This window comes from Sporobolomyces salmoneus (assembly GCF_050403485.1).
Source record: "Sporobolomyces salmoneus JCM6883 DNA, S_salmoneus_JCM6883_v1_ctg33, whole genome shotgun sequence".
NCBI lineage: Eukaryota > Fungi > Basidiomycota > Microbotryomycetes > Sporidiobolales > Sporidiobolaceae > Sporobolomyces > Sporobolomyces salmoneus.
In genome coordinates, this window is record NW_027481130.1 from 111,873 (window position 1) to 134,292 (window position 22,420).

The 22,420-nt window shown below is 51.4% G+C and overlaps 9 protein-coding genes across 9 annotated transcripts; 4 read left to right on the forward strand and 5 right to left on the reverse strand.

Moving 5' to 3' along the window:
• Positions 1–413: 413 nt before the first annotated feature.
• FIG4 (phosphatidylinositol-3,5-bisphosphate 5-phosphatase) lies at positions 414–4,048 on the reverse strand (the record flags this gene model as incomplete). The annotated part of the gene is made up of 13 exons (XM_076633052.1): positions 414–807; positions 877–927; positions 990–1,571; positions 1,642–1,651; positions 1,717–1,781; positions 1,846–1,953; positions 2,016–2,143; positions 2,206–2,523; positions 2,603–2,703; positions 2,775–2,989; positions 3,057–3,261; positions 3,325–3,586; positions 3,695–4,048. The coding sequence occupies 13 exons, from the start codon at positions 4,046–4,048 to the stop codon at positions 414–416; spliced, it is 2,793 nt and encodes a 930-aa protein (XP_076486966.1).
• A 307-nt stretch (positions 4,049–4,355) lies between these two features.
• JCM6883_004337 (fungal specific transcription factor domain-containing protein) lies at positions 4,356–7,708 on the reverse strand (the record flags this gene model as incomplete). Its single annotated transcript, XM_076633053.1, has 10 exons — positions 4,356–4,540; positions 4,596–4,824; positions 4,899–4,983; positions 5,054–5,539; positions 5,609–5,685; positions 5,749–5,823; positions 5,882–6,030; positions 6,100–6,208; positions 6,280–7,117; positions 7,476–7,708. 10 exons carry the CDS (start codon positions 7,706–7,708, stop codon positions 4,356–4,358), a joined length of 2,466 nt encoding a protein of 821 aa, XP_076486967.1.
• Positions 7,709–8,322: 614 nt separating this feature from the next.
• On the reverse strand, positions 8,323–9,807 carry STM1 (Stm1p; the record flags this gene model as incomplete). The annotated part of the gene is made up of 5 exons (XM_076633054.1): positions 8,323–8,571; positions 8,646–8,979; positions 9,054–9,216; positions 9,412–9,616; positions 9,772–9,807. 5 exons carry the CDS (start codon positions 9,805–9,807, stop codon positions 8,323–8,325), a joined length of 987 nt encoding a protein of 328 aa, XP_076486968.1.
• Positions 9,808–10,368: 561 nt separating this feature from the next.
• JCM6883_004339 (uncharacterized protein) lies at positions 10,369–11,425 on the reverse strand (the record flags this gene model as incomplete). Its single annotated transcript, XM_076633055.1, has 2 exons — positions 10,369–10,897; positions 10,956–11,425. The coding sequence occupies 2 exons, from the start codon at positions 11,423–11,425 to the stop codon at positions 10,369–10,371; spliced, it is 999 nt and encodes a 332-aa protein (XP_076486969.1).
• Positions 11,426–11,695: 270 nt separating this feature from the next.
• Positions 11,696–12,599, forward strand: JCM6883_004340 (uncharacterized protein; the record flags this gene model as incomplete). The annotated part of the gene is made up of 3 exons (XM_076633056.1): positions 11,696–11,700; positions 11,809–12,349; positions 12,426–12,599. 3 exons carry the CDS (start codon positions 11,696–11,698, stop codon positions 12,597–12,599), a joined length of 720 nt encoding a protein of 239 aa, XP_076486970.1.
• A 448-nt stretch (positions 12,600–13,047) lies between these two features.
• On the forward strand, positions 13,048–14,121 carry JCM6883_004341 (ORMDL family protein; the record flags this gene model as incomplete). The annotated part of the gene is made up of 5 exons (XM_076633057.1): positions 13,048–13,321; positions 13,438–13,550; positions 13,624–13,778; positions 13,845–14,008; positions 14,078–14,121. The coding sequence occupies 5 exons, from the start codon at positions 13,048–13,050 to the stop codon at positions 14,119–14,121; spliced, it is 750 nt and encodes a 249-aa protein (XP_076486971.1).
• A 778-nt stretch (positions 14,122–14,899) lies between these two features.
• Positions 14,900–18,099, reverse strand: JCM6883_004342 (uncharacterized protein; the record flags this gene model as incomplete). Its single annotated transcript, XM_076633058.1, has 6 exons — positions 14,900–15,069; positions 15,135–16,104; positions 16,168–16,827; positions 16,894–17,192; positions 17,258–17,579; positions 17,650–18,099. 6 exons carry the CDS (start codon positions 18,097–18,099, stop codon positions 14,900–14,902), a joined length of 2,871 nt encoding a protein of 956 aa, XP_076486972.1.
• Positions 18,100–18,213: 114 nt separating this feature from the next.
• Positions 18,214–20,603, forward strand: JCM6883_004343 (KRI1 family protein; the record flags this gene model as incomplete). The annotated part of the gene is made up of 6 exons (XM_076633059.1): positions 18,214–18,337; positions 18,404–18,601; positions 18,676–19,057; positions 19,120–19,368; positions 19,435–20,098; positions 20,163–20,603. The coding sequence occupies 6 exons, from the start codon at positions 18,214–18,216 to the stop codon at positions 20,601–20,603; spliced, it is 2,058 nt and encodes a 685-aa protein (XP_076486973.1).
• A 330-nt stretch (positions 20,604–20,933) lies between these two features.
• JCM6883_004344 (uncharacterized protein) lies at positions 20,934–22,287 on the forward strand (the record flags this gene model as incomplete). The annotated part of the gene is made up of 5 exons (XM_076633060.1): positions 20,934–21,016; positions 21,079–21,700; positions 21,764–21,925; positions 21,990–22,159; positions 22,221–22,287. 5 exons carry the CDS (start codon positions 20,934–20,936, stop codon positions 22,285–22,287), a joined length of 1,104 nt encoding a protein of 367 aa, XP_076486974.1.
• Between the last annotated feature and the right edge of the window lie 133 nt (positions 22,288–22,420).

Genomic DNA, 22,420 nt, shown 5'->3' on the forward strand with positions numbered 1-22,420 from the left:
GGTAGCTCATGACTCACTATGAGGTCGCTTTAGAAGATCATGGCCGAGAGGAGCGACGGTGAGAGCGAGGTAAGAATCTATGCAGTCCGTTGGATTAGCTCGAGAGTGTTGTACTGGACGTTGGATAGGCGCGTAAGGCTCACTGTGCGACCTATCCGAATTCGGAGGTCAAGGCGAGTTCAAGATGAAGGAGAAAGGAGAGGAGAGCGGCTGTAGGGAAAGTTCAATGAGAGAACGGAATCTCTCTCTCTCTCTTTTCTGCAGGGCCGTTGACTTATACAGGAGGCTAACAACGACAAGTAATACTACGACAAGCTAGAGAGAAAAGAAGAAAGTTTGAAGAGGAAAAAGAGACCAAATCGAAAAACTCGCTTCGCAACAACGAAATTCGAGCAGCTGGAAAGGACCCTCGATCAACCAAGATTCGCGACCGAGTAGTACAAATTCCTGTCCTTCTCACTGACTTGACCGTCCTTTCCGAGTCCTGCAGACCGCGCAAGTTCAATCTTGGCAGAGTAGAGCAATCGATCTTTCTCGCTCAAGTCCTGCGACAATGACAGTCGATCGAATTGACCGACCCAAGCTTCGTATTCGCGAGCTTCTTCCAAACGAACGAGAGGTCGAAGGTTGTGTTCGGCGAGTCCGGCGGTCGTCGTAGGAGGAGGTACAGTCGCATAGGGAGATCGATCTTCAGTTAGAACGGCGGGGAGAACTCGAGATGGTCGAACTACAGAGGGACCGGGAGCTGAAGGTTTCTGTCCGTGAACACCTTGAAGGAGATAACGGAAAGGTCCAGCTCCGCCGAGTCTAAGAATAAGGAGGGAAAGAACCTCAGCTTCAACGTTCAAGGGAGGGAGCAGATAGCTAGCAACTTACCGAGGATTGTGGATATTCGATCGAGTCGCGAATGGTGAGTAATCGTCGGTACTGCAGTCGACGAGTAAAGTCAGCTCAATTAGGGAGTTGAGGAGAGAGAAGGTTCGACTAACTTGGCGGGTCTGAATTTCGACGAGCTCAGAATCGTGTAACCAAAGTGAATCGCGAGTGAGGTCAAGAGGTTTGGACGATAGTACGACCTCCAGTAATCAGAAGAACCGTCCTCGTCCTCATCAATCGTTCTTTGTAGAATGGCCGCGATCTCTTCCGGCGGAATTTTTGGTTCGAGATACGCAGGAGTGAACCATTTACGGTAGGAACGACGTCGAGGAGGACCAGCGACTCCGAATGTAGGTCGAGGAGGAAGCGCAGGTTGAACTCCCAGGAAGAGATCGATCGCGGCTTGTTTATCGGCATCGGCGAAAGAGTTCGAGTAGTAACGTCGAACGGTTTGCCATTTGTCCCTGCCTTGACTCGACCACAGAGGTCGTTCGGCGTACGAATCAAGCGTGTTGACAAGGTGACTACCTCCGTACTGTAAGGCGATCGCGTTTCCGTGGTTGTTCCAGAGTTCGGCGAGGAGAGAGTAGGCGTCGCTGTCGGTGGGAATCTTCGGATCGTCGATGATACCGAGAGCTCGAAGTTGATGGCCCAAAGCAACTTTGCCAATCATGAATTGAACCGTGTTGGTTCGACTGTGAAAGCGAGTTCCGTGGAGTCAGCCGATCGAGCACTGCATGTCCGAGACGGGAATCTTTCTCTCACTCGACACAATCTATGGAATGAGCTAGGCCGTGAGCACCCGGTCAGAAGCGGCAAGTGAGGGAAGCGGAGACTGACCGATACAGTTTGTTCTCACAACACCGTTCTGCAACAGAGGTTGAGATCTTTCTGGTACTTCGGGACTGTCTCAGGGAAGGACTGCAGTCAGTATCGTGACCACGAAAAGGTGGCTCACGACCGACTCACAGTAAAGGTTTTGGTCGGCGAGGTGCCTCGGGACCCGAATGGAAGAATTGAGTCCATTCCATCGCGTCCTGAGCATTTTCTTCAAGAACGTGAATCACGTCTTTCTTTCTATAATGTGAGGGTCGTGAGCAATGGTTCTCAAGGGAAGAAACTTCGATGACAGAACTCACTCTTTCCTCGCGGCCTTGATATCGTAATGAACGTAACGAAGCTGATTCTTGTCTGGCAGGAATTGACGAAGGTAGTTGACGCATTCTTCGAACTCGGCGAGTAGAGTCGATTCTTGACCGTCTTTGCGCTGGGATAACAAGGTAATTGCCGTCAGCCGAGAGAAAGAGCAACAGCGATAGACGAGCTCACCCTGATCAGATTGAAGATGACAACCGGAGCACCATAGAGCTCGAATAGATGATCGAAATGTCGAGCTGCAGCGGCAAAGAATGGATCTCGAGGAGCGATATCGATCGGGGGTTTGTAGTTTCCAGTTTCTTGACTCCAATAGACCGGTATCGAGCCTCGAATCTGAACGTAGGAAGTATAGCGAGGACTTGGAGAGCGGTTCTCAGGAGGAGGGGGCTTCGACGGGTCGGTAGTCGAATGAGAATTTGGGACGAAAAAGGGAGTCGTGAGCGCGTCGGCGACGATTTGTTCAGATTCGACGTCGTTCGCAACGAAGCCCTGAAATTTCAAGTATGTAGAGTCAGCTCGGAAAGGCCAGGGCGGAGAGCGATTTCAGGGAAGAGATTAGGTGGCTCACATCTTCGGTCACTCCTCGACGACGATATCGAGCCCCTGCGAAATGCCTTGAACGGCGAGCTATCAGACAGATGTATATCGTCCGACCAAAGACAGACAACTCTGTAGCGCGAACAAGACAAAGTGAGTATGCTCCACTTCTACGAGAAAGAAGAAAGGGTAGCGGAACTCACTCGCTTGTTCAATCGAACCGTAGATCATCGGCAACACCCAAGGGCTATCATGTTTGAGATGTTGGAGCATCGGGACGAGGAGCTTGTGATTCCAGACGAACTTGTCGTTCCATCGAGGGGGACAGTCTTCGAGCTCGACCGACGAATCGAGAGAAGCCGTCTCGTGAGCGCGAGTGAAGTTGTTCTGCAGAGTTCGAGTGATATCGTACGTGTAGCTATAGTCGAACTGGTCAGCTCGACGCGTTGTATCACACGCGAGGAGAGAGGGCTGGAAGAGCTTACGAAAAGTAGAAGTATTTGTTGAGATCAACGTTCTGAAAAGCAGTGATCCGACGAGCCTCTTCCGCGCTCACACCCGACGAAGAAGGCGTGATGGGACGGAGTACGGTCGATTCGCAGTGGTAGATGTAATGGCCTCCGATCAATCCAACCGCAGCTCGTTTCTTGATGAGAACCATGTAGAATGTCGAAGTGAATCTCACGAATCCTGTGAGAGCCTGTCAATCAAATCCTATTTGAACTGCTGTCAAATAGACGAGAGAAGTCTCACCAGCTATCCCGTAGAATGATTTCTCGACAAGCTGAATTCCTCCAAGATTGCCTGCCGCGAGCGTCTCCAGCAGTTGGTCCTTCTCTTCCCTCGTGTAGATTGTTGCGTCTTCGATGATAGAGAGCTGATCATCTGTCGATTCGGTTTCGTCGTGATCTTCTGCTGAAACGACCGAAGGAGGAGCAGTCGGAGAGACGGCTCGATCTACTTTGAGGACTCGGTAACGATCGTCGGCTTGGTTCGTCGCTACGATGTAGTATTTCTGAAGTCGTCGTCGTCAAAGCGTCAAGAGTGCAGCAGAGTCAGCTCAGAGCCAGGGAGAAATGGATTTCTTTCGTCACGAGAACGCAAGATTCGAGAGCGTGCTCACCGTGTTTGTCTCGTACAAGCTGAAGCGTTCTAGCACGAGTCTTCTCGGTCTCTTATCTTCCTTGTACGGTCGTCCAGCAGAGCCCTCTTTCCCTTCGGAAGCGAGTTGAGCCCCATTTGTGCTCGTCCTCGTTCGTCGTCCTGTCGACACACTGCTGGCCTCTATATCTTGCCCTGTACTACTCGTAGGAGTCAACGATGAGAGAGGAAAGGAAGGAGTCGAGTTGGGAGATGAAGACGAAGTCGCGATCGAAGGAGGTTGAGTGCGACGGGAGCTTGCAGCGGGAGTCGGTGGAGCTTGATTGTTGAAGTGTCCTGGGATCTCGTCGAGCGCGGTCGTCGAGCCCGTGAACATAGACGAGAGGGTGTTTCGATCAGGAGGTGTTAAGACAGTTGAATCCATTGTAAGGGCTGGATCAACGTGGCAGCTGCATGGGTTGCTCGATAGCTATTGAGTAGTCGCGGGCGGGGGAAGAAGCGTGAGAGTCAAGGATGGAAGCGAAGGAGACTCGAGCGCGCGGAAACTCTTCGTTTCGCAAACAGAGGCCTTCTTTGGTCAGCCTGAAGCTGAGAGTTGTAGGTAGCTCGTCCGATCGACACAGCACGACAATCAAGGCGAGGAACAAGGGGCTGCGATTCGAGGGCAAGTGAGAGAGAGTGAGCTACTGCCAAAGTCCTCCTCCTGCCAATGACCCTCCCGATGCGAATGGGTCGACGTTGAACCCTGTTTCCGAATATGTGATATCATTCCCCAGACCTGTCGCATCAAAGTACTGATTCCACGAGTCGTTGAACGGTACTCCGAGTGAGTCGAGCAAGTTTGCGAAAGATTCTCCAGATTCGTGAGCTGTAGAACGAACAATCAGCTTCTAGCGTTGAGTAATGTCGAGAGGATGGCTCACTCATGACGGAAGGGATCTCTTCCCATAATTGGAAGAGCGGAGTGTTGCAAGATGAAGCGGGAGTCGAAGAAGCTGGATCGACTACAAGCGAGGCGAGCTCTTCAAAGCATTCGAAGTAGGTCGCTGCACCTCGGAAGTGTTGAGAGTACGTATACAACGTGTTCGAGCAGGACCTGATCGCCCGTTGCAGAATTGTCGGGGTCAGTGCTGGAGGCGAGAGTCGAGCAGACTGTTCGCGAAATCGTTGAAGAATGACTCAGCAACTCGTTTCTCGCAAACTAAAGAACAGATGACCTGACTCACATGTAGCAGAGTGAGACCGTTCAGAAAGACAGTTCGTAGAGTTTCGAGCGAAAGAGTCCCGACCGGATTTTGATGCAATCGTTTCCTGCGAATGTGAGTCATGCGATGAGCTCTGCAATACCCAGCGGAAGGGACGACGAAGACGAGAAACTCACTGTATTTCGCAAGCTTCGGCAGCACGGAGGGCGAGGAGCTTGAGATGTTCCGACTTCGCCGTTTCTTTGTCCGCGGTGAGAGGTCGCAAGAGACAGAGTCTTGCGTCCATCGATTTCGAGAGAAACCAGTCCCTCGTACAGCAAGGGGCCGACGAACATGTCGAGTCGCTCGCAATTGATGGGATGCGAGCGTCCCAGTCGTCGAGGGCTTGGAGGAGATCTGACGGTTCTTTCGATCGAAATTCATCGAGCCGATAGATTCGTTTTCGTATCGTACTAACGAGTCGACTGAGAGCGATGAAGTGTAAAGAGCTCGTCATATCTGAGACGGCTCGAGACTCCCTGACGTTCAAGCTCTCGACATCGCAATCGAGAGGAAGCTCAATATCGATCTCTTCGTCTGGGATAGATATCGGCCGTCCCAGAGAAGTCGCCAACATTCGATCGATCGCGTAGGCGGACCAGAAGATTCTTCGCCGGAGTTGACTGCGAACCAAGGAAGAGAGAACGATCAGTCAATCAAGAGAGTGCTGGCCCAGTGAGGAACTGATTCACAGTAGGTAAGGACTCAGTCGCCGTGCTTGTACTTTGGGTAGCTTGCGATGCAGACCTAGAGAACAGCAAAGTCGCGTCTGTCGAAACGAATTCGTCAACCATGGTTCGAAACGAGGCAGACTCGAGAGAACCTGACTGACGACAATACCCGCTAGGAACCAAGTCGAGGGCGCTGAAGGAGCTTGGAAGGAATATACAACCATGAACAGAAGAGCCTGTCACGGTGAGCTCGGGTCAGCGAGTAACGATAGGAACGAAACCGCAGAAACTGACTTGAACGTTTTTCAGGTCGTGCAATCCTACGATCGTTTCGAGGTGATCCATAGCTTTCGCGTAGTAGCTCTCGGGAGAGGCCAGACCGGCGATAGGTTGAGCTAAAAGGCGAGACCCGAGTGCAAAAATCATCCAGATGAAAAACGTCGCTGTGAGCTCGAACGATAACAATCAGCTCAATGATCTCCGAAGGATGACAGCAAGAAAGGAGAGCGAACCGGTCTGAGTCGCCTTCGAGGCGCCTTGAGCCTTGGCCGCTCGACAGATTTTGACGCGATGAGGAAAGATCGAGCGAAGCCATAGCCAATCCAGGAAGCAGAATTGAGACTGTAAATCATGCAGGACAAGATCAGTCTCCGCTATTGAAAGCCAAACGGTGAGCGTCAGTTCGCACGAACCTGCACAAACTCGTAAACTGCCTGGTAGATCCGATTCGCTAACTCGTCTGAGATCCCTTCGAGAGCATCATCTGAAAGTAGAGGGGTCGAAGAAGACGTTTGAGTATTGGAAGAGTCGAACGTTGCTCGAGTATCGAATTTTGACTTTGTCGGACTGTAGTTCCCTCCCTCGGCCCGTGAAGCTCCCGTCATTCCTCCGATCACCATTCTCGCCCACGAGAAGCCTGAAGATGGTCCGACGTAGATTGGGTTTCCACCTGCGTTGAGAGAGAGGAAAGCGACTCCTTTCGCCGCTTCGTGTTGGTCATTCTCCTCGTTCTCGCTTGTCCTCCCATCGTTATCTTCCGAAGTAACTCGAGCCTCCTCCTCCTGATAGTTCTGACCTGTCGCCGTTGCCTTCCCTCGAGAGTTTGGCCGTTGTTCGACATTCGGGATGAAGGTTTCGCTAGTCTGTTCGTCTTGTTCCGTCGCTTTTGGTGATCGAATGTCCGAAGTCGGAGCGTTGAAGCCGTTAGTCTGACCGCGACCGTGAGGTTGAGGCCAGCACGAATTCGGATGGACGAGTGGCGGGCATTCTTTCTTAAAGTCGTTCGCAAATTGTGAAGACGAAGAACAGGAAGGGGACCAAGAGTCGGCAGTTGCTGGTGTGAGAAAAGGACGAGGTGGTTCCGAGTCGTTGGCGAAGGCATCGAAGGCGGAAACGGGGTTCGAGGGAGGAGCATCGGTTCGAAGCAAGTTTTGTAGGGAAGAAGGGGAAGGCGCGGCGTAGCGAGGTGCAGGGGAGAGTCGATTTGGGGAGTTAGATTGAGAGATAGTCCGTGCGTTCTTTCGACGAGCTCTAGAGTAGGAGCGATTCGTAATGAGCGCGAGTTTCGCAAATCGCAAAGAGAGAAATTCCGAAAATGGTACCCACCTCGGTGCAATGATGCACTCTGACTTGGCTCCATCGCAGTTCTTACAGATCTCTGCTCCAGCTTCCTTGACACAGCGTTGCTTCCGAGTCTTGCATCTGAGGGAAAGGAGGAAGATGTGAATTTGTACTCGAAAGGAGAACCGAAGAGGACACAAGGCTATAGGCCAGAGTCGTAGTAGAGCGGTATGATTTACCTGATACAAGCTTCTGCTATCCTATTGACTCGTTCATTCGATTCTCAGCCCGCCAAGTTGAGTGATGGATAAGTCGAAGAGCTACTCACCGCGGTAAACGAGGTCTCTTCGCAGGACCTGGCTGGACTGCGTCATCTTTCTCATCTCGGGAGTTCCTGGTGTCTTCTGTGACGTGCGGATGTTGAAAAGTATTGGTCGCGGTGAAAGCGGAGAGGAATTTTGAACTTGATCCCGATTCAGTCGTCCGGGACTTGCAGTCGCCTGTCGAAGTCGATGCCACGCCTCCTGAGACGTCCAAACTCGACATGAGCGGCAAATGCATCTCGAAAAGAGAGACGAAATCGACAGAACAAGAGAGCGCAAGAATGGTCCGACAACGGACTTGACCGAACTGACTCTCGTGCTGGGGCGTGAGTGGACCCCTTACGCTAAAGCAACTCGCCACGTAAGGACAAGAAAGTTCCTGGAGAATCCGCGATGCTGTCGCGGAGAGATGCGACGCGCAAAGAATTTGAAACTGAAAAATTCGTCAAAGCTTTCCAGTTCTCCCCTCTCACTGTCTCGTTCAATGGATTCAGAATGAGAGAGTTTTTCAAAAACAGAATGACCTGCTGCAATCAAGAAGAGGCCATCGATTCATGGTTTTTTGTTCAAAAAAGGGAGGGAGGAAGGAAGAAAGGCGAGGAATAGTAGGAGATTTGGTACCGAAGGAGATGAGATGTGCGAAGTGAAGGGTGTAAGAGCGAAGAGGGAGGAAGATGATAGGACGAAGGAGTTTCTTTCAGTTGAGCGACGGTCGAAGGACGGGGAAGAGAACCGAAACTGGAGATGGAAAGTGGGAAAAAACAGAACAGAAGTGAAGGTTTTCGTCGATCAGAGAGTCGAACAAAAGGAAGAAGTGGGGTTTATCGTCTTTGTTGTTGGAGAAGAAGCTGTTTAGGCGAGGGCGGGGAAGGCCGAAGCGTCAGAGACGGCAGGGGCGGATTGACGGGGACCTCGAGAGTTGTTGTTGTTGTTGTTTCCACCACGAGCTTGTCCTCGTCCTCGTCCTCCCTCACGTCCACCACGAGCTCCACCACGTCCTCCTCGTCCACCACGAGAGTTCTCAGTGGGCTTGCGGATAGGAGCGTCGATTTCGAGGAAGATCTTTTCCTTCTTGGCCTTGGTCTTGTTGGAGGCGGTCTTCTGCTCATTCCGAATTGACAGTTTCGACGTTAATTACGCTCTCGCACGTTCAGACAAAGGAAAGAAAAACGTACGGGAGCACCCATGAGCCATTCCTCCTCGGCGTCTGCCTTCTTGGTGACGGCGGTAGCGTTACCCCATTGAGCGTCGTCTACACCTTCGTTGGCCTTGCGAGCCTCGGGGAGGGAAGCAATGTTGAGCTTCTTCTCGGCTTGAGCGGCGAGGTATTGCTCGTAAGTTTGAGTGTTGTCCTCCTCCTCGACAGGAGCTTCGCGAACAGGGGTAGCGGTTCCGGTAGCAGCTTCGGCTTGTTCTTCCTTGGCGTCACCTTCGGCGAGAACTTCAGCCTCGAGTTCCTTCTTGCCCTCGTCAGCTCCCCATCCAGCGGCTTCGGCCTTTTCAGAGTCACTAAGGAAAAATGCAAAACTTGGGTCAGCTTTCGTTCGTCTCTCTCTCTGTATGTTCGAAGATGATTCGCTCACACTCGGCCAGTTTGGGATTGACGGTCGAAAGGACGTCCTCCTCCGTTCTCACGGCGAGGGCGGTTTCCTCCTTGGTAAGTTCCAGCGTTTCCACGGGGGTTTCCTCCGGGAGCACGAGCTCCACCACGACCACCTCGTCCTCCAGATCGGGCAAAGTTCTTGGCTGTGATATCGAGTGCATCCAAAGGAGGTCGAGAGTAATTGAGAATATGCGAAGAAACGAATCAAAATGTCAGTTTTCATTTTCCGTTGTTTGGACCCATTCTCGCTCGTTTTTCTTCGTTCTTTCGCCCACCATCTCCGAGACACTTTCCACATGCGACTGATATCATGAACGAGTCGAAGAGCGAGAACTTACCGCGGTCTTCCTTGGCGTCTTCACCGGGAGCGGGAACATCGGCGTTGATCTCGCGAGGACCTTGAGCCCTCCTGTTGTTGTTGTTCGAGCGAGGAGCGCGGTCTTGCTTGGCCGGGGCGGCAGCCTTAGGGGCCGAAGGAGCGGGAGAAGGAGCGGCAGCCTTGGGAGCGGGTTTAGGAGCCGGAGCAACGTCACCGTCGTCGCCCTAATCAATTCAATCAATTCATCAGCATCACTTCTAACTAATCGTCCGGTCGTTCGAGGAGTGGGGATACAGGTCGTATGAGTTTTGGGAGGAACGGAGATAGTTTTTCCAAACTTCTCGGAGGGAACGGGGAGCGGGAGGAGAATGCGACTAACGAGGGCGGCGAAGGGGTTAGAGGCAAATACGCTCATTATGAGTACGAGTTTGCTGGTTGGGCTGGAGTTCGGTGAATCGCTGGGAGGAGAAGGAGGGTTCTCTGTAAAATTCACCTCTCTAACTCCAACTCAACCTTGCGCTCACTTCTCCTGAGCCAATAGAAGTCGCTAGTAGCTCATATTAACTGACTCGCCCACGGCCGCGCCGACTACCGCCGTCTCGCGATGCCGATCACTCGCCTTACTTTGCTCTCTTCGAACTCGCTCAGAGTTGATCGGCTGTCATGGAACAAATGCTGCTTCGGAGTTACTGGGCCTCAAGCGTTGATTCTTCTCCAGCGAGAAGCGACATGATATGAGACAGAGGAGGCAAAAGGGAAAGAGAGGTCGCAAAATGATATGGTTTGCAAGCGAGACAGCTGCAAACGACGCAGTAACGAAACAACAGCAGGAAAAACAAGACTACAAAGATGAGCTGCGCGAGAGAGGTGGAGGGCAAGAAGGCGGAGAAGAGGGACGAGTCATGTCCTTTCCGACGAAATCCAAAACCGACTCATCTTACTCCTTCCGTGCTTCCTCCTCGCCTCGCCTTAGTCATTACAGCCTTATCCGTGAATCCGTCGGTGTTGTCGAGCCGGCCGTTCCTCCGCTCGTGGCTTCCTCATACCCGGGTACTTCGTAATCCGGCGGCAGAGATTCCGTTCTCGACATTGAATTCCTCGCACCGTTCCCTCCTCCATTCAGTAGCGGTCTGCTACTATGGTCCTCATCTTCCTCCATCGACGTCCTCTCATCATCGTCCCCTCCCAGTACATGCGTCAACTCATGCTCCCCTTCTCCTCTCTCCAGTCTCTCCTCCAACTGCAACGCTCCTTCCGTCTCGTCCCCTCCGCTCCCTCCTCTTCTCCTGGATCTTCTCGCCCTTCCTCTGATCTTGTCGAGTAGTTTGAGGATGAAAGGTTTAGGAGAAAGGTGACCGAAGATCGAAGAAGCTTTTTCCTGAAGTTGGGATTTGTAGCCGGTCAAGTAGGAGATCGAGAAGGGGATGACGAAAAAGAAGAAGAGGAGGATCGCAGAGTAATGGGTACCGTCCCATCGAGATGGGGGCCAGATCGCTCCGGGATAACTAGGGAAAACACGATTTTGTGTCAGAAAATCGTCTAAACAGACGACGAGAGACTCACTAGCAAAACTCGTTCGGGTGTCCTTTTACAATCTTCCTCGGTAACGAATAACCGACATGACCGTCGCCATCGATCACTCTCAGAGCAACCGATTGCCCGACCTTCAATCCCTGTTCCTCCAATCCATCCAAGCTCAACCACGTCATCCCCGGAATCCCCATGACTCCCACGCTGACGAACACGTCCGCCTGATCTGGATCCTGAATTGCCGTGAGGTTATCTTTCGGAGGTAAAGCTTCACTCGAACCATTCACGACGGCGAGGAAATACGCGGGACCGGCTCCTCCTCCGAACGTGATCCGGATCGGGTCGCAGGTGACAAGTTTGGTCGATTTGTACCAGGGTCCGAGAGGGGCACCGACGAACGGGAGAGAGTGGTCTTCTGAAGTGAGGGATTCAAGGTGGTCCGTCGATTGTCCGAGGGAGTAAACAGCCGACAGCAGGATCGACAGCAGTGATGTCCGTAGCATCCTTGCGAGCTCGAGAGGGACCGGGAGGACCGCGGGAAGAGATGAAGCGCCAAGCCGGAAGGGCGGATAGACCTGATAAGGGGAAAGATCGTGAGCGTGGGCGCACGTTCGAGAGATACACAGAAAGTACTCACGCACTACCAAGAGTGACCTTGAGGGTATTGAGCGAGTTGGAGTGAACTGGAATGAATGAACCCGAAATCGTTTCGGACGGTTCGGGTCTTTCCTCCGCTCGCTTCACTTTCTACCAAGTAACCTCGCCTACTGAATATGACGTGAGTTCTCTATCCCTGTAGCCTGAGCGAGCCGTCCTCCCATCGCTCACTGTGATTTCCTGACCTCATCTTCATCATCCCTACTTTCCTCCTTCTCTCTGTCTGTAGCTCACTCGACCCATCCCATATCCCCGGCTTCGAACGAACCTCCGACCCTACAACCGGTCAAGCCGTGAAAACCTCCGTCTCTTCTCCAAAAAACTCCGACCCCACCTCATCCTCTTCCGCGAACGCTCAGTCCGGACAACCAAGCTGGAAAGGAGCTTGGAAACGACGTCAAGAAGCTAAACTAGCGAAACGACTACAAGATCTAGAAGAAGAGGGTTCTGATGCTGAGGGAGAGGAAGCAGGAGGAGATGGAAAGATTCCGATTCCACCGATTCCGGATCTACGCTACGAACAAGGGATCCTAAGTTCTATCAAACCGTTCCTACACTCGACTAAGACAACGACAATGGGCAAGAAAGTGAAGAGGGAAACGGAGGAACATGAAGAGAAATTGGAAACGGTTGAAAAAGTCGTTTTGGCGTCGAGTCAATTAACCGCTGGAACTGAAGAAGACGCTGAGGGTACTCATCAGAGTGATGCGTTGATGGGTCCGTTGAGAATAGAATGGGGGATGGTGAGTTACGTTTTGTTCAGGGATCAGGTAAATTTTCGCTTTTCTCTTCTCTCGCCGCCGCCGCTACCTTGGCGACTGACCTATGTTCCGTGCGTTCAACTAGGTCATCTTCCCGCTGCTACAAGGTGTCTTGTGGGGAATGGCAGGAATCTATTTGAACGGATTGTGGGAATGGAATCGCAAGAGACTGGCAACGAAGGATCTCGCTCAAGGTATTCGACGGACGCAAGGTAGCTCAGGTCCCGGGTTGCTGAGTAGACTCGGTCTAGGGGTGTAGAGTCTCACGTCGATGGCGGTGAGTCCTTTGAGTCTACTTCTTTTGTTCTTCCTTCCTTACTGATTCGCGATCCTTCGTAGGTAGTCCCCTTTTCCTTTCGGTTATCCGTACGCTGCTTTGGCTTCGCAACGTGTACTTCCTCTATGTCCCGACACAGAGATTGATGCGAGGGAAGGAGAGTCGGCCTCCGCATCGAATGCTGCGAAACCTCCTCGAAAAGAAAAAGAAATGTTTTGCGGTCGACATGGCAGATACACATCCTTCGTTAATTGAGAGCATCTGAGAGACTTGCAATACCTTGTCAGAACACTGTAGTATCGCAAGCGAGAGAAGGGAGATTTGCTTCACCGCCGCCTCGAGAGTGGAATTCCCAGAGAAGTTCTTTCGCTTCCACCTTCACGCTTCTCCTCTCAAACGCACCACTAGAGTCAACCAGACATCGCAGAAGATGGCTACATCACCCAATTCTTCTCTACTATCGCTCCCTCCCGTTCGCCCTTCGTTATCACCGACTAAATCGACTTCATTCACTCGATCAACCTCATCTCACGGACTGCCCAACTCGTCTTCTTCCTCTTCTTCACAAGTATCGAGATCGAGTGCAACGAAACGGGCAAGGAGTAGTAGTATCGTGAGCGTGACAGAGGTCAAGGAAACTTATGATGATCAGTTGGATCAAGCAGCTTTGCACAACGTCAACGCGGAATGGGTCAACTATAAAGGTTAGCACATCACTCATCTGTCTGTTACTCTCTCCATACTTGCGCCTGTAGATCGAGAGAGGGAGAGAAAACGGGGCCGCGTATTGATCGATCTCTCTCTCTTCTTGTCTGTCTAGGTGCATGGATGATTCACGTAGTCTTGATCGCATTAGGTATAGTCCTATTAGAGACTGTACCAGGTATCACTCAAGACGTGACATGGACGACTGCGAATCTCGGTTATCTCTTCGTTCGTCCCTTTCCCTTCCCTCTCCTCTCTCTCTCTTCTGGCGCATTCAAGCTGATAAATGAGTTGTGAGTAGGTGACATACATTCTGTTCCATTACGTGACGGGAGTACCATTCGACATGACGAATAATTCTGGAGTTTACGATAATTTAACTTTATGGGAACAAATCGATTCGGGAGCTCAATATACTCCCGCAAAGAAATGGTTGACAACTTTACCCATCGTCTTGTAAGCTCTCCACTCTCTTTAGCTTCTTACATTGGCGAGAAACTAAGCCGGTCGAGGATTACGTAGATTTTTGGTTTCAACTCATTACACGAGATACGATTCTCATCCTTGGTTATTCACCCTCAACTTACTCGCATTGGTCCTCGTTGGACTCGCACCGAAGCTACCTGTATTCCACCGACTGAGGATTCGATTCTTTGCGGGAGAAGATGTCGACGGAATCACTCCTGGTAAGGCCCGTCTTTTCTTCGCGTCTTTGTCTTACAGTGACTGACGAATGACTGGAGAATGTTGAATAGAACCCTCAAGACCTGGAACACCGAGACAAAACTCCCTGAAATAGGCGATTCTCGAAAACCACGAAAACCAGAAAATATACAACACCTCTCTCGCATTCTACCCGTACCTCTCCCATATCTTTCGACTTTACACACCACACAACCACTTTGTCGTCGAGCGGACTCGGCGAGTTCTCTGAAGGCCAAGACGAATCAACCCACGAGCGGAATTGTCGACTATTCTCTTTCGAAACACGGACACTTCCTTCACTTCCCTCAGCTCACCATTCTCGCTGCTCTCCCCTACATTTCGCTCTTCGCTCTTCTGTCAGAACGATCGTCCTTTTCCCTTCGTGAACTCCGAGGCTTTGACCTATTCCTTCCCTGTTCGCAGTTCTCTCTTCGCCCTCCGCTTTAGCCTTTCCAGTGTTCCGTCCATTCGCAATTTCGCTTTCCCCTCTTTCGAGTTCCTCCTTGACCACTCTTCCCCGTCCTGACCTCACCGTGTGCTTCTCTCTGTGTAAAACTTCATTCTCTCCATTTCTGGGTTCTGTCTCTCCTCTCTCTCCTTGCTGCCTGCGAGTGTCGGCCACGAAAATCTTCGCAGCGTTGGCCATCTTTCCGGAGATGCGCGACCTTGACACCAATTGATCGAAAAGAAATTCCGGGAGAAGAGCATTGCAGTTCCATTCGGGAAACGTAGAGTGATTGTGTAACGACAACAATGAATGCGAGCCAACTGGCAACAGGGACTAGAGGTATATACATCGGCACGAGTAGAATACTGATCAAGAAGGAGGCACGCCTGATACAAGAAAACCAAAACTTGAGGAGAAAGAATGACTACTTCAGGAGATTCCAGTCGATCTTTGCCCGATCCTCGACCGCTGACGGTTGAGACGAGGCGAGATTGACGAGGGGTACGATCGAAGGTCTCCCGTGAGCACACGTGAACGGGAATTTCGTCTCGGCTAAATCTCGCAACAGTTTTTGCGCTTGATCATCTCGAAGATCTGTCCCACATCATCACCTGGTCACTTAGTAACTCGGGAAGTGAGTCAGAGGAGGAGAGACTTACGATCAGCGAACATGATAGCCCCTCGACAAGCTTTCGAATTGATCAATTCGACCAACCCGACTGGACAATCCTTTCCCCTCTTGACCCATTCACCAACCTCTCCTCCTCCCCCTTCTCCCTCTCCGAGTCTCGAGTGATGACGAGCGGGTTGATCCTGAAGTTGAGCCAAGTACCCTCTGATCAATTCTTGCAGTAATTTCGAATCTTGTTTCAATCGTTGTCCAACCAGGTTCGGAACTGATTCGACCCAGACTTGTACATAATCTTCGATAGATGTCGAGGAGGCGGAGGAGGAGGAACTGTCGGAAAAGGTGAATCCCCATTGTCCAAAGTCGGGCTTCGAAGAATTCAGTTGTCGAAATTCCTCCTTCGAGAGGATCACTCCGATCCCCTGATGATTCTGATCCTTCTTCCCTTTCCCGACATATTCCGTTACTCCATCGACGAGACTCAACCTCTCGACCTCGTTCCCGCCACAAATCTCCTGTAAGAACCTCTCAACCCGAATCCGTTCCGAAACGGCATGTTGATCAAACATGACCAATCCCTTCTCGTCTTCGTCTGCTGCTGCTCCCGTCGATGTCGAGGGTAATTTGACGACCAGATACTTGTCGTCAATTTGAGCTATAAATTCAGCTTTCTTGAGCGATTCCCTGGAGAAGGATCGGTTCCCGAGTCCTCCTCCTCCATCGCCATCGAAGTTTGAGGTAGCGTTGTAGATTGAAGGAACGCTGGTCGTAGAAGGGGTCGAAGAAGAGAAGAATTTCGAGATTTGCGATAGACGGGATTGAGTGATTTGCGCTGACGAGGTCGATTTCGAGCGACTAGGTTTTGACGTAGTAGCGGCGAGTGATGATTTTGACGAGGAGAAGAGATTGTGAGAGGATGTGGGAGGAACGGTAGATTCGAGAGAAGGGATTCGAGTCGCGGAGACGGGCTTCGAAGCTGGGAAGATTGGGTTCTCCCATTTCTGTTGCGCGCAATCCGTCAGCATCGCCAATCCTTGAGCAACAAGAGTTTGGAAAGAGCTCACGGCGAGAGTATTCCGTAACCATTCCGGCATCGATCCATCACCATCCTCCTCTCGATCATTTCTCGTCTCTTCAGCCTTCGATCCACCAGTTACGAGACTCACTCGACTTTTCCTCTTCAACCCTCTTCGATCCACCATTCCCGTTCTCCCTCCAAGTTTCTCTCCTTCATTCGTTCGACCTGGAACTTCGTCCGACTCGGGTTCTTCCGCTCGAATCGGATCGAGTCTCCAGCTGTTCCCAGTCCGAGGATCGATCTCGAACGTTTGACCGCTGACGGGATCTGTCCAACGGAGAGGGCCAGTAGATGGATCGACGAGATTGGATGAAAGAGAAGGAAGATCGAGAGCAGGAGAGACCGATGCCGTTCGAGCGAATGGGACTTGCCGACGGCTTCGGGAGGGTTCCGATGGACGATTGATTGTCCTCCTTACTTTCTTAGCCGGAGGTTCGAACAGCGAAGAAGGTGTTCGTCGATTCTCGGGTTCGACTGGTTCTATTCTTCCTGTATCTCCTCTGGCTTGCTCCGTGCAGGACTGCTCCTCGTTGTTGCCGAAACCCTCAGTCCTACCTCGTTTCTTTGTCGCGATGGAGCTGAACCCTTTCTCAACCAAGAACTCCTTGACGATCGACTGCAAGAACGCTACGACTCGATCTTCGTCCTGTTCAAGCTCCCATGGTCCGACTCGTCAGCGACAGACGGTTGTGACAAAACACAGGAAGCTGACCCTGAACTCAATATACTTGCTATCAAACTCGCCCATGCCGTATCGTGCTGTGACTTGAGTTCCCCGATCAAGTTCGAGCTCGAACAAGAAGATTGGATGTTTTTCCACGTTCTTCTTCGGAGTGTTACGAGATTGTTGACGTGTTTGAACCGGTGAGGATGATCGAGAGTTAGAGGGAGAGGAAACGGGGAGAGTGAGAAGGGAGGAAGAATGGCGGGAAAAGGAGGAGGTTGAGAAGAGTTGATTGACGGATTTGTGGAGAGTCGAAGAGGAGGACGAAAGAGGTAGACCATTGACGACTACGAAGCCGGAATGTGAGCAACCCTATTCGAGTCATGATGAAGCCGAAGTGAGAGCGACTTACAGATGAATTGATTCGATTTCCCATGACTCGCGCTCTCCGAAACGAACCCTTTCACTCTCATGCCCGTCTCCTCATCCACCTTATCGACCTCCCAAACTTGTTCGATCCCAGCTCGACCCCACAACTGTCTCCATCTACCCAAAACACCTTGAACGCTTCTCGATACTGACAATAAACTCTTCACTTCGTTTGTCGAAGTATCGGTCAAGTGGAACGAGACGTTGGGATGAGCGAGAGAGATGATGGAGAGTTGTGAGCGAACTTGGGAGATCGTGGAGAGCTGAGCGGATAGAGCCGAGAGAGATTTTCGTCGAACCGGATACTGAGAAACCGATCACTACCTTCAGCTCGAAGACGTTCCTGCCTACAGCTGAAAAGCGAACGGTGCCCACCTTGTAGAAGATATCCCTGACCGACACTGTAGTTCCTGGTTCATTCCGATTCGCCCTCGCCTGTGCGAATTCCAGAGTTTCCCCGTTCCTTTTCACGAGTTCGAAAGTTTCGTTCGCTCCTGCTTGCCTCGAGACGATATGGAGTAATCCGAGATCCTGCATACTCTGTAACGCTTCTCCTCTGAAGCCATAATCCCGTTCGACCGATTTGTTCGTTGAATATCGATCCAATTCACCTAGTTCTGCTCCCGAGATTCCGGTCCCGTTGTCCTTACAGTGGGTAGACCAAGTGGATAGATCGATCGTGACGTGAATCGAAGTAGCTTGTGCGTCGAGCGAGTTGAAGACGAGTTCGGAAACGATTGAAGGAAATGAAGGGAGGATGATCGAAGAGCGTAGTAGAGAAGTTGTACGTTCCGGTAGAGGTCGTACGATCTGTTCTCTGTCCATCTAGGTGCAATCCATCGATCGAGTGAATGAGTAGATGTTCAAACTTCGACCATTCAACTTTTTGCGCCTCTTTCATCTCCCAATCACCCTCAACGAGTGCCACCACATCGAACGATGCCCCAGTTGTACGACAACAGCTCAGACGAAGATGAAGAACAACTAGAACCGAGTTTTAAGGTCAACAAAGGGTTCGCCGACAAGTATGAAACGAAAAAGAGAACTGAAGAATTATCAAAACGTTCGTTCACTCCTCTTCCTGCATTAGGCCCGTGTGGTAGCTAATACGGAACTCGAGTACGGACAGTCCAAGACAAGTATGGGAAAGATTATCAGTTTGGAGATCTTGAGGGAGAATCCGAGGAAGATTCAGAAGACCTCTCGGACGACGATGAGGATGCAGAGTTTGTGACGCCACAAGTTGATGCGGCGATCTTGAGAACGCTCGCGAGGATCAAGGCGAAAGATCCGGCGGTGTATGAACCGGATCGAGATGTTTTCGAAGGTAAGCTCTTCCCTTTCCCTCTCCAGCTTGAGTCGCTCAGGGCTGACCGAGATAGTCTCGTTACATCGCTGTAGAGGAAGAAAGAAGAACGGCCGAAGCAGCTGGCAACGGCTCAACAAAATCAAAGAAATCAGCTTCCTCGAAACCCGTTCTCCTCAAAGACTACCAACGTTCTCGACTCCTCGCCGAGAACCCCGAAGATGATCCCGAATTCGCCTCCTCCTCCTCGACTCCGTTCATCCCGACTCCCGCACAAGAACAAGCTCAATTGAAATCGGAAATCACGGCAGCTTTCCACGCTGATAGTGATAGCGAAGACGACGTGTTCCAGAAGAGGGAACAAGGGGATGATGATCGATTAAAGGAGGAGAGGGACTACGAGAAATTTTTGGAAACGAACGTTGGGAAGAAAGCGGTTAAGGCTGCGTTAGGGGATGAGGACGATTTCTTGCGAGAGTGAGTCTATATTTGTTGTTCTTCTCTGGAGTCATCTCGCTGATTGACATTCTCTCGTGTAGTTACATCCTTAATCGAGGATGGTTGGACCGAGAAAACGACGAAACTCACATTCCTTCCTATGAGGAGATTACAGGAGACGGAGCTGAGAAAGCTTCGAAATCGAAAAAGAAGAAGGGGAAATCAAGGTTACTCGACGACGAGGAGGCGGCACTCAAGCTCAACCCGGGAGCTCACGACGATGATGATGAGGAATTCGACGATGAGGCGGAAGAATTCGAGCATCGTTACAACTTTAGGTTCGAGGAAGCGTGAGTATTCTCCTGCATCGCTTACTCTCTACTCTCGCTGACACGCACGTCCTGCCTCCCTCGCAGCGCCGGTTCCAACCTCGTCACTCACGCACGAGACGCAATCTCTACCGTTCGTAAACCTACCGCCGTAGTCAGTGCTCGTGCCCGTCAACGTGAAGCCGCGAAGCAAAAGAAGGAAGAAGAGAAATCCGCTCGAAAGGAAGAAGTTCGACGATTGAAAGCGCTCAAACGTAAACAGGTCGAGGAGAAACTGTTACAATTGGTCGAAGCGGCTGGAGGAGGAGCCGAAGCGACGAAATTCGAGGATCTGGATTTGGATGCCGAGTGGGACGAGAAAAAACACGAGGAGGAAATGAAGAGAATTTATGGCGAGGATTACGAGGGAGCTCAGGATGATGGATTCAAACCGACTTGGGATGACGATATCGATATTACGGATATCGTTGGAGAAGATGGAGGTTCAGACGACGAGGATGCAGACGTACATATGCCGTTCGCTTCGACTTCGACCCTACCGCAGGAAGAGGAGGAGGAGGAAGAACCTGTGTCGAGCAAAAAATCGAAAAAGGACAAGAAGAAGAAGAAGGAACCATCATCGAGTAAGAGGGATGAGGAAGGATTCCCTTCGGCATTGCTCGAGAAGGCGAAGGCGGCTGGAGATCACGAGAGCAAGAAAATGTTGGAGAGACTAGAAGATGAATATTACGGAATCGAATACGAGGACAAGGTGAGTCTCTCTAACACTTTCTTTCGTCGTAAGGCAACCTACTGACTCCTCGTTCGCATATCAGGTCGGAGAAGTGAAAACTCGATTCAAGTACACGAAAGTCGCCCCTTCTTCCTTCAACCTCACTCCGGAAGAAATCCTTCTTGCGACCGACGCTGAACTCAACGCGTTCATGTCACTCAAGAAGATCGCTCCTTACCGCATGTCGGAAGCGGATCAAGCGAAACAACGCAAGAAGTTGAAAGAGTTGCGAGATGCGCTCAAGAATCGGAAATGGGGAGACGAGGTCGATGAGACGAAAGCTCTGGAGGAACTCGAGAGGAGGAAAGAGAAGAAGAGGAAGTGGAAGAGTGAAGGAAAGGAAAAGGATGCGACGGGAGCGAACGCGGTCGCCGTGACGGCTGGAGGAGACGGTGGAGGGGAGGAGAGACCGAAAAAGAAGAAGCGTGCCGGAAAGAGTGAGAGGAAACGAGTCAAGGGTGAAGGTGTCGTTGCAGCTGAGTAGTGGATTCTCTACTGTATTTGAGCTTTCCTTTGCAACTCACTCGGATCTTTACGTGGCGCACCGCTTGAAATTAATTTCGGGTTCATCGGAGGCCGGAGAAATTGAGAGAGGAAGAAGTCGTCATCTCGCTCTTCTTCTCTCTGCTCTCTGCTCTCCCACTCTCTACCCTTCACGATACACATTTACTCTCGTCGATCAACCGTCACAGCGCTAGACAACACCTCGTGCTCGGAGACCAGCCACTCTTCCACCAAATCGAAGCCGAACTCTTAGCCTCTTTTACGCTTGCAAGGTCAACCAACTCTTGCATTCCAAGCAATATCACTCTCGATGGCGTCGACACTTCCACCTTTGGCGCAAGCAGTCGCAGGTAGCGTCGGAGCGACGATCTCGAATGCACTCGTTTTCCCTCTGTGAGCCTATTCTCTCTCTCCCTCGCATCGCTGAGGGCCTACTGACTGTGTCTGAGATGTAGAGATACCTTGACAACTCGCTTACAAGCCTCGAACCGACGTCGTCGTCCCGCTCCCGTCTCAACCGCAAAGGTTCCTCCCTCGAAATCCTCGACGACTCTCGTAGAAGCGATCCGTTCTCTCTGGAACTCTGGAGGATGGAGTGCGTTCTACGCCGGACTCGGGCCCGATTCACTCTCGACGGCGATTTCACAATTTCTCTACTTTTTCTGTTACTCGTTCTTGCGAGATCGACTCCTCGCGAAGAAGCTTAAAGCTGGATCTCCTGGGAAGAGCACGCTAGGAAAGGTAGCTGAAGGGAAAGGAAACAAGGGAGCTCCACCTCCCCTTCTCACGGCGGTCGAAGAGCTATTGATCGGCTGTGTCGCGGGAATAGTTGCGAAAGGTTTCGTTTCGCCCCTCTCGATGATCGCCGTTCGACAACAAACCTCGAGTGAGCCAAGACAGGAAGTAATCGGAGGCAAGCAGGGCGACAAGCGACCGGTCGAGAAGGGAGACGGATCAAGTTCAGACGAGGACGACGAGTATGGATCACCTCCCTCTGCCATCAAAATCGCGAAGGAGATCTACGAGTCGCAAGGGTTGAAAGGGTTCTGGTCTGGATTCCAAAGTACCGTCGTTCTCGTAAGTTTTCTCTGAGCTTCGCCTCGGAACTACACCCCTGACTGCAGTTTTCGAGCACTACAGACTGTCAATCCCGCAATCACGTTTTACGCATTCGCAGCTCTCAAGCGTGCTCTGATCCCAGCGAAGCACCGTGAACACCCTACGCCTCTCCAGACTTTCTTCTGTGGAGCTTTCGCAAGCTCGCTCGCGAGTTTGATTACCTATCCTCTCATTCTCGCCAAAGTGAGCCCCCTTCTCTCCCCTTTGAGTCTGCATGTTGCTGAATCTGCTCTCGCGCGTTCGTCAGACTCGACTACAATTCAAATCTCCGACGGGACGAGCTCTCTACGCTTCACCATTCGACGTTTTCCGACGAGCCTACAAGAGACACGGCTTTGCCGGTCTTTACGCGGGAGTCGAAGGTCAATTGCTCAAAGGTTTCGTGAACGAGGGATTGAAACTGCTGATCAAAGAGAGGTGAGTTTGTCGAAAGATCAGATCCGAGAATTAAGGAGACTGATCTTCTGCATTCTGACAGGCTCGAGTTAATGATCGTTCTGATCGCTCAAATCGCATATCGTCGCAAGGCTCTCGCCAGGGCTTAGTCTGTTCCGGAATCGCCTCTTTGTTCCGCTTGGTTCTCCGTCGCAAATCGCACCTTTGTTGTCAATACAGTTCTGCCTTATCTCTCGAGACGAGAACGAACTGAGACAGTTTGCGCTGAGATAAGAGCTAAGT